The 17,399-nt window shown below is 39.2% G+C and overlaps 1 protein-coding gene across 4 annotated transcripts in view; it reads right to left on the reverse strand.

Annotated features, from left to right (window-relative positions):
• Positions 1 to 17,399, reverse strand: part of SPIRE1 (spire type actin nucleation factor 1) — a 206,589-nt gene that overhangs the window by 71,115 nt on the left and 118,075 nt on the right. For all 4 annotated transcript variants that reach the window (XM_032293432.1, XM_032293430.1, XM_032293431.1 and 1 more), the window contains exon 5: positions 71 to 148. In XM_032293432.1, the coding sequence (XP_032149323.1) occupies positions 71 to 148 (78 nt within the window). The remainder of the gene's footprint in view (positions 1 to 70; positions 149 to 17,399) is intronic.

Here is a 17,399-nt window from a genome sequence, read left to right on the forward strand (position 1 = left end):
AAAAATATATATATATATATATATGTACTATTTCTTAGTACACAGATCAGAAAGCATATCCAGCTCTTACCCAGTCAGCATTTTTCAGCTCTTCCAGGTCTGTGCTAGATTCATCACTCTTTTCCATTTCTTGAATCTTCTTAAGATTCTACGGTTAAAATGAAACAGGCATAAAAATTTCATTAAGTTACCTTCTCAAATTAAAATTCCTAACACATACCTTCAGATTAAGACATATACCCAAGTGTCACTGAAAGAGATAGTACAGAATCTATTGCTCTGTAAACTCTAGGGCCAATTAAAATAGAACCCTGAGGATGCATTTTACTGATATTGCTCATAATTTCTTCTCAGGCCTTGTGAAAGGAAATGTACTTCCTTTCCTTATTTCCTTAATACTGTTGCTGTGGTTGAACCTTCAGCAACAATATCAATTCAGTTTCTAAGCTATATTGACAATTCCTTCTCCCTCACCACCATCCCTATTTAATCTTAAATATCCATCATTAAATCACATGGATATTACTTCCCGCCCCACCAACCCTACTTTTTTTTTTTTTTAATTACTTAAGTGCTCTTCTTTTCATCTCCACTACAAATCCCTTACTCTAAGCACCATCGTATTTTGCCGGGGCATCTGAAGTGATATCATCCTGGACACTCTCCTCTCCTCATCCCATGGCGGGTCTCTTTCATTGTCTACTTTCATTCTTCCTTCAAATATCAGACATAATAGAATCACCAATTTTTCAGAGAAGCCTTTCCTTCCTCCCTGAATAAGTCAAAATCCTCCTATTTAAAAATTTTATAGCATCATTATACCTCTATAGCTCTTATTAACATTGCAATTTTATACATATTAGTGCCTTCCCTCTAGACTTCATCAGGCAGAACACCATCTTCAGAGGCCACACAAGCACTAGCACTTGCTGATGCTCAATATATCTTTATCAAGTCATTTAATGAGTAAATTTTAATTGATAAAAATACCTCAAACTGCATCAATTCAACACTTGTAACTTTAAGAAAATCTTGATGGCTAAAATATAATCACATATTAATTCTGAATTTCACCATTTCTACTCACAATAACTCAACCCTAATATATTTACTTTTTGCTGAGCTATTTGCCTGCCTGCACTTAAAATGAGTTAAAAAAAATTTTTCCCTAATCCTCACGCTGATCAAAAGACTCTTTAAATGCACTGTATGAGACCTAGCTTGTTTTATATGAGAATAATAAATACTTAATTTGAAATATTTATTTTTTGAATTTCTTTCTTTCCTCCCCCTCCCTCCCACCTTGTGCTCTCGGGCGCTCGCTCTCACACGCCCCTACCCCCTCCCTCACCCCCACCCCTACCACCTCCCTCACCCCCACCTCCCTCCCTCCTTTCGTCCCTCCTTTCTTTCCTTCCTTTGTTCCCGACAGGGTCTTGCTCTGTTGTTCAGGCTGGAATGCAGTGATGCAATTACAGCTCACTGTAACCTCGACTTCCTGGGGCTTCAGTAATCCTACCAGCTTAGCCCCCCAAGTAGTTGGAACTACAGGTGAGCACCCCTATGCCTAGCCAATTTTTTGTATTTGTACAGATAGGGTCTCACTACATTGCCTGGGCTGGTGTCGAACTCCTGGGCTTGCAATCCTCCTGCCTCAGCAAAGTACTGGGATTATAGGTTTGAGTCACCACACCTTGCCTCATCTACTATTTCTTCCTACTCCAGCCTTACAGTATTTACACTGGCTGCCACCTTCTTCCTAGAGTGCTTTACATCTCAAATATCCAGACTGAATCACCTCACGTCTGTTACACACTTGTGCAAATGTCATCTTCTCAGTGGGGTCTATCTTGACCAAATTCCAAGCCCCATCCTCAGCCACTAGCAATTCCTCTAGTCTACTTCTTTCTCCATAGCTCGTCCTACCTTTTAGTGGTCTATAGGATGTACTTATTTCTTATGTTTACTGTCTACCAATTCCTGCTGGCTTGTAAGCTTTAGGAAAGAAAAGATATATATATTTTTGTATTTTGTTTACTGATGGGATTCACGTATCTCCAGAATAGTGCCTTGCATAGGGCAGTAGGTGCTCAGTAAATACTTCTTAACTAATTAAGATACTTTCAACTATGCATGCTTAAACACTTAAATCTATTTAATAGCCCTTATCAAGTCAACTTTAATAAGAGGAAGCTCAATCAGAGGGAGTAATATTCAGAGAAAAATCCATTTTCTCCTCTAAATTCAGGATCCCCTAGGAAAGTTGGGAAGAGGCATCTTATCTGCCACACAGAAACACATACTCTGCAGTTTAGGAAAATAAATCTTCGACCCAGGCTCACATTATATTTAAGTGTCTCAGTCAACAGGTGGATAGGTAGGTAAAATAAAATAAAAAAGACAAAGAAATACATTTCTAATACCACACAGATGAAAAGAATTACTTATAGTATTAAACAGGTCAACAATATTCAACCAACATCAAATGAGCTGGTTCGCAACCTTAGTGCCTGAGAAAATCAAGTATGTATAAATGGATCAGCCTTCTAACCACCCTCCTTTCCTTAAACATAATGGAGCGTGGGGCAGGGCTGACACATGCCCACTTGGAAACCCGTTATTTCTGCCATATTCTCCCTTATCACCCAAAGGCTGATCCCACAGAAGCAATATACTGTTTATCCAGGAGCTCATAAATCATAACATTATGAAAAAAGCTGAAATCATGATGAATAAACTCATCTTTATAAACCTATGCTTTTTTTAAAAAAATTCCAGACCAGGTGCAGTGACTCACGCCTACGATCCCAGTACTTGGGGAAGCTGAGGCAGAAGGATTTCTTGAGGCCAGGAGTTGGAGACAGCCTGGGCAACAAGAAAATTTTGGGGTTTTTTTTTTGGTTTCTCCAAAAAAAAACCCCAAAAATTAGCTGAGTTTGGTGATGCTTGCCTGTAGTCCCAGCTACTCAGGAGGCTGGGGTGGGAGAATCACTTCATCTGGGAGGTTGTGGCTACAGTGAGCTAAGATCACAGCACTGCACTCCAGCCTGGGCAACAGGGAGAAACCCTGTCCATCAAACAAAATAAAATAATAAAATAAAATATTAATAAAACAACATATAAACACGTCACATTTTCCTGGAATGAACATAATGAAAGCTGCAGTAAGCTGCCCTCTGTTTCAGGAACAGCGTGTTCTTCCACTAGTGGCCAGAGATGTGTGCTAAAGGCTCGTTCCTTAACCCTCCTCAGGAACTGCCCTGGGCCAAAGGAAGCTGCTTTGTCAAAGTTACATCCTCTCTGGAGTAACCTATATCCAGTCACTGGTCTGTGCGGAAGTACACAGGTCAGGCCTCTTAGCTTCAATTCGGGATATCTCTGAAGAAGCACCCCAGATTCTGAGCTCCCTGTGGGATCAGCTGAGGCCTCTGCTGCATCTGCATCACAGTTCAACATTTCCCTTTGCTCAATCGTGCTTTCCTTATCCCTTATAGGTGTTCCCAAAAGCATGCCCCAATAAAACCTCCTGAATTCAAATTTTACCCCTCAGAATCCCCCCAGGAAATCTTAGGCAAACTTAATCCACAGCATGGAACATTCTAAAAATATTACAACAGACATTTCAGACAAAGCTTATATGAATTTCAAAGGTAAAATCTACCATTTCAAAGATATTTTAACTTGTACTAGATTATATATCCTTCATTAATTTTGTCTAGAAACTCTCCCTGCTCCTTCCTCTGATAAAGATCCTTCTGTTGAGAAATACATCCCATATGGTTTAAGCAGAGCTGACCCAGTACCTCACTTCCTATTTACAAGAGTAAGAACATGACCTAGACCAGCCAGCACAGCCCATCTCCTGACCACTGTGACTGGTTACCAAATGGGTATATGGCTCTAAATCTTCCTCTAAAGCTTTTTTGCCCCAATTAACAGAAAAGATTTGCTGCCAGAGTTGCTAAATTGATAGAGTGTGAGAATAGGGCTGCAGACGGATGGAAGAGTCTGTCCTGGACAGGGGTGGGGAGGAAGGGGAAAGAGCATGCCAGCCCTAACAGCCTTTGAGATTCTAGATACACCTAAAACGAGCTGTACCCTTAGATTTCCCAATTACGTGAGCCAATATATTTCTTCCCTACTCTGCCCATGCTTATTTAAGTGAGTTTCTGTCATTTGCAACTGAAAGCTATGATTTAATATGTCCTCATAGTCTACAAATATGAGTTCATGCTTTTATGTCTTAGGGGTACTCTGGTAGAATAGTGTGAGAAGTGGCAAAATATATTCAATCCAAACTCTTTTGCTCCAGTGCCCACCAAAACAGGGTCCCTTTTCCACCCAACCTTAATTTTTACTATTCTCTGACACATCCTTGACTAAATGTAGTCAGGAGGTATTACTGTTAGGCCTGCTCACATCTCTACCTTTACTGGTGCTATGATCAAATCCCTTACTCTCTGCCACTAAGAAAAACTACCTGTTCTTTGTAACACTGAAGATAATTTGAATGGTCCAAGAATTTCACATTTCTTTGTTTTTTTGAACAATAGCACAAACTGTAGTTCAGATACTTTCCGGCTGTGTGACTTTGGCCAAATTTCTTAATTGCTCTAATCCTGTTTCATTTTCTCACATATTAAAGTACAAATAATAATATCTTTTGGATTATAGAAGAAATATACCAGAAGAATACAGATGAAACATAGCATTCAGACCATATTGAACATTCAGTAGGTATTAGTTATTATAAGTCAATGAATATCTATGAGGATTTGATTGTGAATACTTTTACTCCATCACAAAAATGTTTTATTCTGAGTGAATTTGTTTTACAAAATGATACCTCTCCATAGCCTCTTCATCAAATCAAAATCCTGACTCAGCAATCAATGTAAGATAGCTTAGAATCTATAAATACTGTAATCAAACAATCTTGATCAAATATGTGGCTAGAAAGCCCAATTTTTCTAGTTAGCAGCAAAAACAATTTGAAATTATAGATTTTTCTTGTTTTAGATTCAAGCTTCTGTCAATTATATTTTAGCTTCTGAATGAATTTTCTTTTTTTCCTTACAGAAATATAGTAACAGATGTCAATCTGTGCTTGAGATATGGTGAGAAAGTACTAACTGGGAGAACCCACATGGCAATTATGCTTCCCATTTCTGACATTACCATTCTAAAGCTGGCAATTAGAACTGCTCTATGCCAACATACATCTTCAGTTCCTGGCAACTTAAAAACCAAAATCTACTCTGTGAATCACAAGTATGTCAAATGCTCAGACAATAATTCTAATTCATTTGTGTAGGTCCAACATCGGCTCACATATAAGTACCCTTTACTAATTAAATCCTTATTTACATATATGTTCACATATTAAAATAATAAATTACTTTTTATGACAGCATTTTAATGATCACCATTTCCACCATTTAAACTATCTTGTTATTCCTCTACGCCATTTAGAAATTTTTAAGTGTATTATAATGAATATATTTCAAAAATTCCTTGAACAAATTTTAATTAATTTTTGAGACCGAGTCTCACTCTGTTGACCAGGCTGGAGTGCAGTGGTGTGATCACAGCTCACTGCAGCTTCAAGCTCCTGGGCTCAAGCAATCCTCTCACCTCAGCCTCCTGCAGCAGGGACTACAGGCATGTACCACCATGCCTGGCTATTTTCTGTATTTTTAGTAGAGACAGGGTTTTGCCGTGTTGGCCAGGCTGGACTTGAACTTCTGGGCTCAGAGGTCCGCCTGACTCGGAACTCCCAAAGTGCTGGGATGGTGGCATAAGCCACCACACTGGGCAACAAACCATTTTAATAACTCAGTTAAAGTATGCTAATGTAGGCCAGGTCTGATGGTTCACAACTTTAATCCCAGCACTTTGGGAGGCTGAGGCAGAAGGACTACCTGAGCCTGGGAGTGGGAGGTTGCAGTGAGTTATGACTGCATCAGTGCATTCCAGTCTGGGCAAAAGAGCAAGACTCTGTCTCAAAAAAGAAAAAAAAAAAAGAAGAAAAGAAAAAGAAAGAATAAAAGCAAAAAATTACTGCCAGGTGCAGTGGTTCACACCCACAGTCCCAGCTACTAGGGTGGCTGAGGTGGGAGGACTGCTTGAGGCTGGGAGACAGATGTTGCAGTGAGCTGAGATTGCACCACTGCACTCCAGCATGGGCGACAGAGCCAGACCCTGTCTCAAAACAAAAACAAAAGCTGAACAGAAACATGAAGAAATTACTTACGTAAGACTATTAAATACATTTCATGACTGACATTATTTCACAACTAATATTGCCTATAATAAATTAAAAAATGAATATCAGCCATACAGACTATGAGCTATGACTTTTTAATTCAGATACGTTTTATCTAAAAAGAGGGAAAAAAGATTTTATCATATTTACTAGTCCCAAATTAATATTTCAGAAATTAGGGTACAAAAAACCCAGTAAGGAGTGTAGCAGTTGTTCTGATAAATGGAAATTTCCCATGCAGAGTTAATGGATAAGTACTAAAGAACATAATTTATATTTGCATCAAGCTTTATGGTGCTTTCTTAAAGATACAATGTGCTTCTCCTCCCCGAGGGGTAGATGATGGCCAGATAACAACTATAGCAATTATGAAAAAAGTCAAGAGCATTTTATTGAATAAAAAATGTAAAATGCTGAGATAAACTATAAATTGATATTCTGTACTACTTAATTTGAATTTACATGGTTCACTACAGAAATAAGAAAAACTACAGATAAACTCATAAAAATAAAAGCAATTCATTTCTAGGTTCTAGGAAAGGAATATCATTCCTCTTTTTTTTTTTGAGATGGAGTCTCACTCTGTTGCCAGACTGGAGTGCATGGCACCACCTCGGCTCACTGCAACCTCTGCCTCCCAGGTTCAAGCAATTCTCCTACCTCAGCCTCTCAAGTAGCTGGGACTACAGGTGTGTGCCACCACACCCAGCTAATTTTTGTATTTTTCGTAGAGGCAGGGTTTCACCATGTTGGCCAGGATGGTCTTGATTTCTTGACCTCATGATCCGCCTGTAGGATGGTCTCAATTTCTTGACCTCGTGATTCACCTGTCTTGGCCTCCCAAAGTGCTCAGATTACAGATGTGAGCCACCATGCCCAACCTTCCTCTATTCTTCCAGTATTTTTGTACATGTTCGTTCTCTCTCTCTCTCTCTCTGTGTGTGTGTGTGTGTGTGTGTGTGTGTGTGTTTAACGAATGCCTCTGTTCTACATAGCTTGACTGACATTATCTCCCAATACACATCTGCTCTTTCTGTTTGTATACTTACCAGCTCTTCTTCACACCTATACAAAGACAGTGATTATAAAAATAACTATTAAAATATCAGACAATATTTACAAATCATATCACAAAGAGTTATTTTCCTAATAAATACAAATTAATAAGACCATGAGCTCATTAGAAAAATGGGCAAAGGAAATGAACAGGCAACTGACAAATGATTCTCAAGCATATGAAAAGATATCTGATCTCATTTATAACAACAAAAGTACAAATTAAAAGTGTTAAGATACTAATTTCCCTTATCACTCTGAAAACACATTGTCAAGATGTAGGAGAATAGACATCCTCACACATTGCTAAGGACAATGTCAACTAATAAGTCTCTACGAAGGACAGTATTGTAATATTTTATAAAAATTATAAATGCACATTTCCTTTGACCCAACAAGTCTACTTCTGGGAATTTACCCTACAGTTATGCTTACACTCAGGAAAAACAGATTTAAAATTATCCATGACACTACTGTTTATAATAGGAAAAGACTGGAAATTACTTAATAGCTGTCAATATAGGACTGGTTAAATTAATTACAGCATACCCACATGATTGATTATAAAGGCCTACAGATGTAAAAATTATGTACTGATATGATCTCCAAGACATAATTAAATAAAAAAGGAAAGTTTAAAAGTGAAAAAAGGAAGCAAATACCGATAGGCATTTGTTATGTATAAAATCTCTCTGCAAAGATAAGAAATTAATTACATTTGTTGCCTGTAGAGAGTGCATGGCTACGAGACAGAAGTAGAAGGGTGCAATTTAATGTAATATTTTTGCACTCCTGGCTTTCAAACCATGTGATTTTGTTTTTTGTTGTTGTTGTTAAAAATAAATTAAATTTTAAAAGCTTCAGGATCTGAAAGGTGGCAGAGCTCTTCCATGATCTTTCAGTAAAATGTTCCTGTGAAACATTTTAAGAGGGAGAGCAGTGCTAAGAGCAATGACACAGCGGAGGAAGATTTACTCACTGATGAGAACAGTGCCAGGCATGTTACCAATATTCACAACAAAAATAACAAATCAAACAGAAAAAAGACAGAAGCAAGAACCATGAACATTACAAATGATGAATGATCTCATTAAAACGAACACATGGCACACTTACAAAAAGACATCTGGTGGTGGGTTTTCTGTCAAAAAGTTATATGGTCATCACTTGGATGGATATAAATCTATTTTAGGTCTAGAAAGAAACTTCCAGACAACTTAAAGGCCAGAATTTTATTACTGGAGGTGTTGGCATGAGGTGAGAGAGAGACAAGGAATATGAGAAAGCTGATTAATACACCCTTCAATCTGTGAATGAGACAGATGTCTTAGGGCTTTGTCTTTGGAAGCCTATTCAAGCAGAAAATAAGCTGAAGTCATGTCACAAACAGGAGTCCCAGCGTGAGTTAACGTGCAGTTTGCCCTATGACACAGGTGCATTTGGCTACTGACTTGGTAAGAGATGGAGGGGTGGGAAATACTTACATCTGATTTTTCAACCAATTTGCAGACTATAAAATGTGGCCATAAGATTTGAAAAACAGACAAAACCATTTCATAACAGCTTAGTCAATTTAAAAAATATTGTTTTTCCCTCAGCAACAGAAGATACTTTATATACATGTATGCATTTTTTCAGTAAAATATTTTTTAGTTTATTTAAGATAAACTGAGCTCAAGAATTTCATCAAGTTATGATTTCTTGCATGGGGTAACTGAAATAATATATGTACAGGCATACCTCATTTTGCTATATTTCATTTTGTTGTACATAGCAGATACTGGGTTTTTTTGTTTGTTTTTTTGAGACACAGTTTCACTCTGTCACCAGGGTGGAGTACTGGTGACAGGGTGGAGTGGCTCATGATCTCGGCTTAATGCAACCTCCGCCTCCTGGGTTCAAGCCACTCTTGTGTCTCATCCTCCCAAGTAGCTGGGATCATAGGTGCACACCACCACACCTGGCTAATATTATAGTATTCGTAGAGATGGGGTTTTACCATGTCGGCCAGGCTGGTCCCAAACTCCTGACCTCAAGTGATCTGCCTGCCTCAGCCTCCCAAAGTGCTAGGATTACAGACGTGAGCCACTGCATGTCTGGCCAGATGCTGTGTTTTTACAAATTGAAGGTTTGCAGCAACCCTGAGTTTAGCAAATCTATCGGTGCCATTTTTCCTAGAGCATGTGCTCACTTTGTGTCTTTCTGTCACATTTTGGTAATTCTCATAAATTTTCATATTTTTTATTATTAATTCTGTTACGGTTTCTTGTCTGCCACAATGTAAGACAGGACTTTGCTTCTCCTTTGCCTTCTGTTATGATCTGAGGCCTCCCCAGCCATGTGGAACTGCATCGGAAATTGTCAACTTTAAGAAGAATCAAAGAGAAACAGAGAAATTCATGACAAAAGCAAAAGGAATACGTGTAAGATTGAAGTCCTTGTAAGCTCCCAGTGAAAGTGCGGAGGTTGAGTGGACGCCGCATTTCTAGACGGATTTTTATTGCCTACAGACCAGGAAATTCCCAGGTGGAGGAACCCCACGGGTCGCCAGGGCGGCTGGTTTGGCTGGCACAGCAAATGGCGCCCCGGGGTGGTGGTTCTCCGTACAAAATACACGGGCCCGGGCACCATTTTAGCTGGTGATTGCAGCTACAAGAAGGCAGAGTCGCCCATTCATCTAATTAAAAAGGTGACTGAAACAGGGAGCCAGGCCAGGAGATTCCTGGGCAAAAAAATGCCGTGAATCTCAGTGCCGCTGTTTCAGCCGGCACAGTGGGCTGCCCCACAGGAAATCACATAGATCCCACTGCCTTTTCAACAGGCGACTGGAACACCTCAAAATAATAAAAGCTATTTACGACAAACCCACAGCCAATATCGTACTGAATGGGCAAAAACTGGAAGCATTCCCTTTGAAATCTGGCGATAGACAAGGATGCCCTCTCTCACCACTGCTATTCAACATAGTATTGGAAGTTCTAGCCAGAGCAATCAGGCAAGAAAAAGAAATAAAGAATATTCAATTAGGAAAGGAGGAAGTTAAATTATCTCTATTTGCAGATGACATGATTGTATATTTAGAAGACCCCATCATCTTAGCCCAAAATCTCCTTAAACTGATAAGCAACTTCAGCAAAGTCTCAGGATACAAAATCAATGTGCAAAAACCACACGCATTCCTATACAGCAATAACAGACTTAAAGAGAGGCAAATCAAGAACAAACTGCCATTCACAATTGCTACAAAGAGAATAAAATACCTAGGAATACAACTAACAAGGGATGTAAAGGACCTCTTCAAGGAGAACTACAAACCACTGCTCAAGGAAATAAGAGAGAATACAAACAGATAGAAAAGCATTCCATGCTCATGGTTAGGAAGAATCAATATTGTGAAAATGGCCATACTGCCCAAAGTAATTTATAGATTTATTCAACACTATCCCCATCAAGCTAACTATGACCCTTTTCACAGAACTGGAAAAAACACCTTAAAGTTCACATGGAACCAACAGAGAATCCGCATAGTCACATCAACTCTAAGCAAAAAGAACAAAGCTGGAGGTATCATGCTACCTGACTTCAAACTATACTACAGGGCTACAGTAATCAAAACAGCATGGTGCTGCTACCAAAACAGAGATATAGACCAATGGAACAGAACAGAGGCGTCAGAGGCAATGCCACACATCTACAATCATCTGATTTTTGACAAACCTGACAAAAACAAGCAATGGGGAAAGGATTCCCTGTTTAATAAATGGTGTTGGGAAACTGGCTAGCCATGTGCAGAAAGCAGAAACTGGATCCCTTCCTGACACCTTACACTAAAATTAACTCCAGAGGGATTAAAGACTTAAACATAAGACCCAAAGCCATAAAAACCCTAGAAGAAAACCTAGGCAAAACCATTCAGGACATAGCCATAGGCAAGAACTTCATGACCAAATACCAAAAGCATTGGCAACAAAAGCCAAAATAGACAAATGAGATCTAATTAATGTCCAGAGCGTCTGCACAGCAAAAGAATGAATCATTAGAACGAACCAGAACCAACAGAATAAAAAAAATTTTTGTAATCTACCCATCTGACAAAGGACTAATATCCAAAATCAGCAAAGAACTAAAGCAGATTTACAAGAAAAAACCAAACCCATTCAAAATTGGGCGAAGGATATTAACAGACACTTTTCAAAAGAAGACATTTATGAGGCCAACAAACATATGAAAAAATGCTCATCATCACTGGTCATTAGAGAAATGCAAATCAAAACCACATTGAGATACCATCTCATGCCAGTTAGAATGGCAATCTTTAAAAAAGCTGGAGACAACAGATGCTGGAGAGGATGTGGAGAAATAGGAACACTTTTACAGTGTTGGCGGGAGTGTAAATTAGTTCTACCGTTATAGAAGACAGTGTGGTGATTCCTCAAGGACCTAGAAATAGAAATTCCATTTGACCCAGCAATCCCATTACTGGGTATATATCCAAAGGATTATAAATCGTTCTCTTATGAAGACACATGCACATGCACATGTACATTCACTGTAGCACCGTTTACAATAGCAAAGACTTTGAACCAACCTAAATGCCCATCGATGATAGACTGGACAGGGAAAATGTGGCCCATATATAGCATGGAATACTATGCACCCATAAAAAATGTTGAGTTTGTGTCCTTTGTAGGGACATGGATGAACTTGGAAACCATCATTCTCAGCAAACTGACACAAGAACAGAAAATCAAACACCACATGGACATAGGGAGGGGACCATCACACACTGAGGTCTGTTGGGGGGAACTAGGGGAGGGACAGTGTGGGGTAGGGAGTTGGGGAGGGATAACATGGGGAGAAATGCCAGATATAGGCAATGGAGATGGAGGCAGCAAACCACATTGCTGCGTATGTACCTATGTAACCATCCTGCATGTTCTTCACATGTAGCCCAGAACCTAAAGTGCAATAAAATATATATACCAAAAAAAAATTATATATATATATATACACAAACATGCACACACACACACACACACACACACACACACACACACACACAGACACAACAAGGGATGAAAGCATTACAGCAGTCTAGGGTCAGAATACTGAAGATATACACACACATGTAGATGTATCTAATGCCTGCAGAAAGCCATTCAGAGCATGGGTAGTCAGAAAACTATAGACTCTTCTGGTGCACCTTCCCATCAGATCCTTGTATAGTATCCCTGCATAGTACCTTCTGAGCCAATGGTCCCAGTGTTTGAAAAGCCACCTCTCCCCCAGCCCTTCTACCTTGCTTGCTCTTGTCTCCTGGCCTTCATGTGTGCTGTTTACTATGCCTGGAACACATATCCACCATTTTGCCTTAGCATTTGGGTCTCAGCTTCGAATTTACTTTTGGGATGCTGTACATGGTCCCCTTGGTTGCTTCCACAGCACCCTGCACCCCCTGGCCACAGCCCTTCTCATGGGGTGCTGGATGACCTGCTCCTAAACTGTCCTCCCTACTCTCTTGAGTTCTGTGAAGGCAGAGAATCACGTTCATCTCATTCACCATCTTACCAACCGTAAGAAAGCAATAAGAATAGCACTTAACACATGGCTTCTGTGAGGACTCAACGAATATTAATGCACATAAATTCTTGGACCAGCATTTAGCACATAATAAGTATGGAATAAATGTTAGCAGTATTAATCATGGTAGCACCCATCATATGGAAGACATTTTAAATACTTATTGCATGAATAAAATGATTCTGCCCACTGATCCTAGTTCCTCTGACAGCCAGCGTCTCTCCATTCACTAGGCTTTGTGATGTCTAAATATGGTTATTATGTTCTGTCAAGTCTTCATCAAAATCCCAAGTTCCTCCAATGTTTCTCCTACATTAAGGTTTATAGACACATCCTTAACATCCTGACCTCCTATCTGACGAGCAACTTTTATTGTCTATTATTTGTACAAAGTTAAAAATTAGGTCTAATTTTAAGTCCTTCAATCATCATAGGCAGCAACTTTATTAAGCTTTGTTGAACAGTGCTTCAGTTTTTCTACCTACACTGTAAGTTGGGAATTGAAGGATAATACTAACAAATTCACAAGAACATCATAAGGACTAAAGTACTAACATATGCAAAGGATGAGATATGTAGGGGTTATAAGGATAGGCCTTTCAGCAAACATGACGTAGGTTGTCTGGGCTTAGCCACCTCTCCCCCGGCCCTTCTGCAGAAGGCTTTGGATCTTTCTTCCCCCAAGTATATAAATTATGTTAGAGTAGAAATCTTTTAAAAGTTAATGAAAATAGAGCAGTATCCAATTTCAACTCCCAGCCCTCAGGTTCCCACTTTGGAAAGCAGGATGAATATGAAGAGACAGCTGTGTGTCCAGGAGGCCCAGGTGTGCATCAGCTGTGCACCATTTCTGTGCCAGTCCTGGCTCCTGATAACTCCATAATCAGCATCTTAAGGCTGATTCTATTCTCCTCTATTTCTTCTTGAATAAAAATATGTTAAGGGCTTAGGAGACTCCAACTATAAAATTTATTAGGATACAAAAAAAACTTAATCTTGGCTGGGTGTGATGGCTCACACCTGTAATCCCAGCACTTTGGGAGGCCGAGGCGGGCAGATCACCTCAGGTCGGGAGTTTGAGACCAGCCTGACCAACATGGAGAAACTCTGTCTCTATTAAAAGTACACAATTAGCAGGGCGTGGTGGCACATGCCTATATCCCAGCTACTGAGGAGACTGAGGCAAGAGAATCCCTTGAACCTGGGAGGCAGAGTTTGCGGTGAGTCACAACTGAGCCTTTGCACTCCAGCCTGGGCAACAAACGTAAAACTCTATCTCAGAACAAACAAACAAAACCCTTAATCTCACTGATAGAGGCCCTAGTGTTACCCTAGGAGTAGCAAAGGAAACATACCTAAAAAGACTACAAGATACCATCTTATGTCCCTAAATCTATGACAGGACTAACAGTATATAAACATGGTCCTTGCCCTTAAGAAGCTCACAGTCTAGTGGGAGACATAAATAAACAGTAATTACAACACAGTGTCACTGCTGTAAGTGACAGAAAGACTCCAGAGTGGAGTGCTCATTGAATGAACATAGAGAAACAAGAATGACTTCGATCAGAAAAAGTGTTTCAGAATAGTAGGCATTTGAGTTAGGTCTTACGACCCTAACTTAATGCCTAACTCAAGACCTAACCTAATGCCTTAAAAGTAGGCATTCTCTAAGTATCAAAGAGGGGAAAGGGACATTTCAGGTAGGTGCAAAGGCCCTGGACATTCAGGAATGAAGCAAGTGTAGGCAGAACCAGCACACATGAGGTGGGGGTGGATGGTGAACAAGAGCCTGGAGAGGTCAGAACTGGGCCAGATTGTGAACAGCTGCCCATGTCATGCTAAAAGGTTTAAACTTTCCAACTACAAGTATCAAGGAGTCATAAAAAGGGAAATAACATTAGAGGGTTGTCATGGCCCAGACAAGAGATGTCAAACCACTGTGTGAGGTAAGGTAAGGTAGACACAGTGAGAACACGAATGAGGTTCTGTATTCTGGAGATAAAGGAAGAGCATCAGGGGATCAAGATGCAAAACAGATGGTAAGAAACCAGACCTACAACAGCTGAACTACAGATTCTTTAATTCATTTAACAGTGAACAAATATCTATGAAGTCCCCATTATACTGAGATATAACAGTGAATTAGAGAGAAAAGGTCTCTGCCCTCAATGAGATTATATTCTAGTGGCAGACATCAATGAATAAGAGACCAACGAAACAACTACAGACTGTGATGACAGCTAAAAAGGAGATAACAGAGGAATACGATTAAAACAAAAAAGACAGTGTGTGCAAAATATATAAAGGTGTCTGTGTGGCCTGAGATGTCCTTTCATTTCAGCTGACGTATGAAGGATGTGAGTGAAAAATCATACCTGAAAGGGTCAATGAAGATAAAATTTTTAAGAGGCGTTTAAGATGTCAAGAAACTAAGCACTACAGATACAGTCACACTTGAGAAGAGTGCCAAGATCATTATAATCAGATAATCAGAAATGACAACCCACACCTGTAGAGCCTACTGCTGAAGAAATCCAAGATGGCTTAACTATATTAGACATGTTATCTCTCAAAGATCAAAATGTTTGAAATATTCTGCCTTAGTTTGAGTGATGTTTATGTGTATGAAATACAAGAAAATGCAAGAGGAGAGAAAATTTTCATCACTTCAAGTGCATAATCTAGAAAACAGAAATTAGGACATTAAAAATCTGTTTTACATGCCTTAGAAAGTTCTTGCTGCAATATCATGAACACATGCTATACAATGTGCAATTATTTTCACTGTTCATTCATTGATAACTAATGTTACTGTATTAGGAATTTATTCTGTACAGGAATTGTCTGTCACTAGGCTGTGAAAATAATTTTATTTTTAGCCTATGCCGAATCAGCATAGTAATATTAGCATTGACTGTTATAACTAGCTTACCAATTTAAAAAAGTTAAATCTGTGTTTTTAAAAGGCCTAGAGCATCCTCAGTTTTGATTAATTTATCTACAACACTGAACTGCTTTCCTGTAAAATCCATATCAAATTTAAGACATAAAATAGTATACAATAATTTCATAGCAAATTTTACCGGGCATGTACTTATTTATCTGTATACACTTTGCCTACACAGTAAGACTAATAACAAAAATGAGGGATAGCTTGTTGAATAAATAGAACAAAAGAGTCACACAAATTGTGTTTTCTGCATAAAATTTTAGGATAGAAGGAAGCTCAACATGTCTAATTGCCCCCTCCCCCATTTTTATGTTTTTAGAGACAGGGTCTCACTCTATTGCCAAGGCTAGAGCAGAGTGGCGAGAATCATAGCTCACTGTAGCCTTAAACTCCTGGGCTCAAAAGATCTTCCTGTCTCAGTCTCCCAAGCAGCTAGGATTCCAGGATTCTAGGATCTTGCTATGCTGCTCAGGCTGGTAAACTCCTGGCCTCGGCCTTTCAATGTGCTGGGATTAGAGAAGTAAGCCACTGAGCCCAGGCCTTCCTCCCCATTTTTAAAGATGAGTAAACAGAGGTCTTGTAAATGCTATTTGATTTTAAGAAGTTACATGAATAATGAATGGCATGATTCACCAATAAAAGGGCTTTTACAAAAGATCAGTGTAATACAAATATTTCAAATTATGAAATAAATGAAAAAATGAGTTATGTGCTCTAAAGAAAGCTTTCCAAAAATTATTTTAAACTAGTGTACTTCTATGATACATCAAGTTTCTTCTACTATAATATCATTATACCCCTACCATGAAACAATGTATTACTGGAGAATCTGACAAGCATACTGCATACTTTCAACGTGGAGGCAAGGATGATTAGAGCATGCTAGGGATGTATCAGAGAAAAATCAACTGACTTTCCAGTCTTAAAACTATTTTATCTCAGTCTTTGACACTTCTATGATCCTCTTATCTTTTCCCACTTCACATTTCCCTCTTATTATTTTTTTTATAGAGGGGGTCTTGCCTTGTTGGCCAGGCTAGTATTGAACTCCTGGCTTCAAGCAATCCTCCTGCCTTGGGCTCTCAGAGTGCTGTAATTAGCCGGTGTGGTGGCACATGAGCCACTGTGCTGGGCCTCCCTCTTATTTCATACCTGAACTTAACATGGTATACCCTCAATCCCATTTGTGTGCATATGAAGGACCATCATACCCTAACACCAACACATGCATGCCCACACATTCTTTCATGAACCTCTTCTCCCCAAAGCCAAATATTAGTCTCACTGACTCACATATTCTCTCCAAGACTGCTCAGAAACCTATATCAAAGTATCTACTTCCATTTTCTTCAGAACTCTCTTTACTTTCATCTAACAGTGCATTTCATGTGACACTCTTAGAGGAAAACAGCAATAACTTCTGTGTAGTGGAACACCTTTGCTGGACTGAAGGGTGTGATAAGGATGGAAATGCTGTTATCAGCAGCACTGAGAACTGCCTCAGTTTACTAATTTGAAAGAGTCACAGGATTCTTACAAGGATTA

Source organism: Sapajus apella, unplaced genomic scaffold (assembly GCF_009761245.1).
Source record: "Sapajus apella isolate SASKATOON/1434 unplaced genomic scaffold, GSC_monkey_1.0 scaffold29, whole genome shotgun sequence".
Taxonomy (NCBI): domain Eukaryota; kingdom Metazoa; phylum Chordata; class Mammalia; order Primates; family Cebidae; genus Sapajus; species Sapajus apella.